The sequence below is a fragment of the Pygoscelis adeliae genome, unplaced genomic scaffold, assembly GCF_000699105.1.
Source record: "Pygoscelis adeliae isolate BGI_AS28 unplaced genomic scaffold, ASM69910v1 Scaffold85, whole genome shotgun sequence".
Lineage (NCBI taxonomy): Eukaryota > Metazoa > Chordata > Aves > Sphenisciformes > Spheniscidae > Pygoscelis > Pygoscelis adeliae.
Window position 1 is genome coordinate 460125 of NW_008824900.1, and position 637 is coordinate 460761.

Here is a 637-nt window from a genome sequence, read left to right on the forward strand (position 1 = left end):
CGGACTGCTGGGCTTTCCCGGGGGGTTCGTGGATCGCCGTTACTGGTCCCTGGAGGACGGTCTGAATCGGGTGCTGGGCTTGGGTTTGGGCTGTGTGCGCCTGACGGAAGCTGACTATCTGTGCTCGCACCTGACAGAGGGGCCACATCGCGTGGTGGCACACTTCTACGCCAGGCAGCTGACCCTGGAGGAGCTGCATACCATCGAGATCAGCGCGGTGCATTCCCGAGACCACGGGCTGGAGGTGGGACATCCAGGGAGGGGGCCTGTAGAGCTCTGAGCGTTAGAGCCAGGGAAGACGAAGCTTCCCTCCTAGGTCTGCCGGGCTGCCGTCTCTCGCAGCCCGGCGGGGGAATGCACCGCATGTAGAGCTGCTGTCGGCGAGTGCCGTGCACCGCCGCGTAGCGCCGGCGTTAGGAGGTCTGGCTCTTGGCTGGGGTTGCGTCTCGGGCCCCGGAGCGTAGCGAGCTCGAGCTCCGGCCTTTCCTGGCGACCGCCCGCGTAGGGGAGAGCCCCATTTACCCGCTCAGCCTCGGGATGCGGGTGAGGTCCGTCTCGCATCTGGTGGGCATCTCCCCCCGCCCTGGGCTGAGTAACCTGGACCGGAATCGCGACCCTCGGTGCGGTGATGGGTTGC

The 637-nt window shown here is 66.7% G+C and overlaps 1 protein-coding gene across 1 annotated transcript; it reads left to right on the forward strand.

Moving 5' to 3' along the window:
- Position 1: 1 nt before the first annotated feature.
- NUDT16L1 (nudix (nucleoside diphosphate linked moiety X)-type motif 16-like 1) lies at positions 2–280 on the forward strand (the record flags this gene model as incomplete). Its single annotated transcript, XM_009324797.1, has 1 exon — positions 2–280. A coding segment is annotated over one exon (279 nt), but the record flags the coding sequence as incomplete, so codon positions are not given.
- Between the last annotated feature and the right edge of the window lie 357 nt (positions 281–637).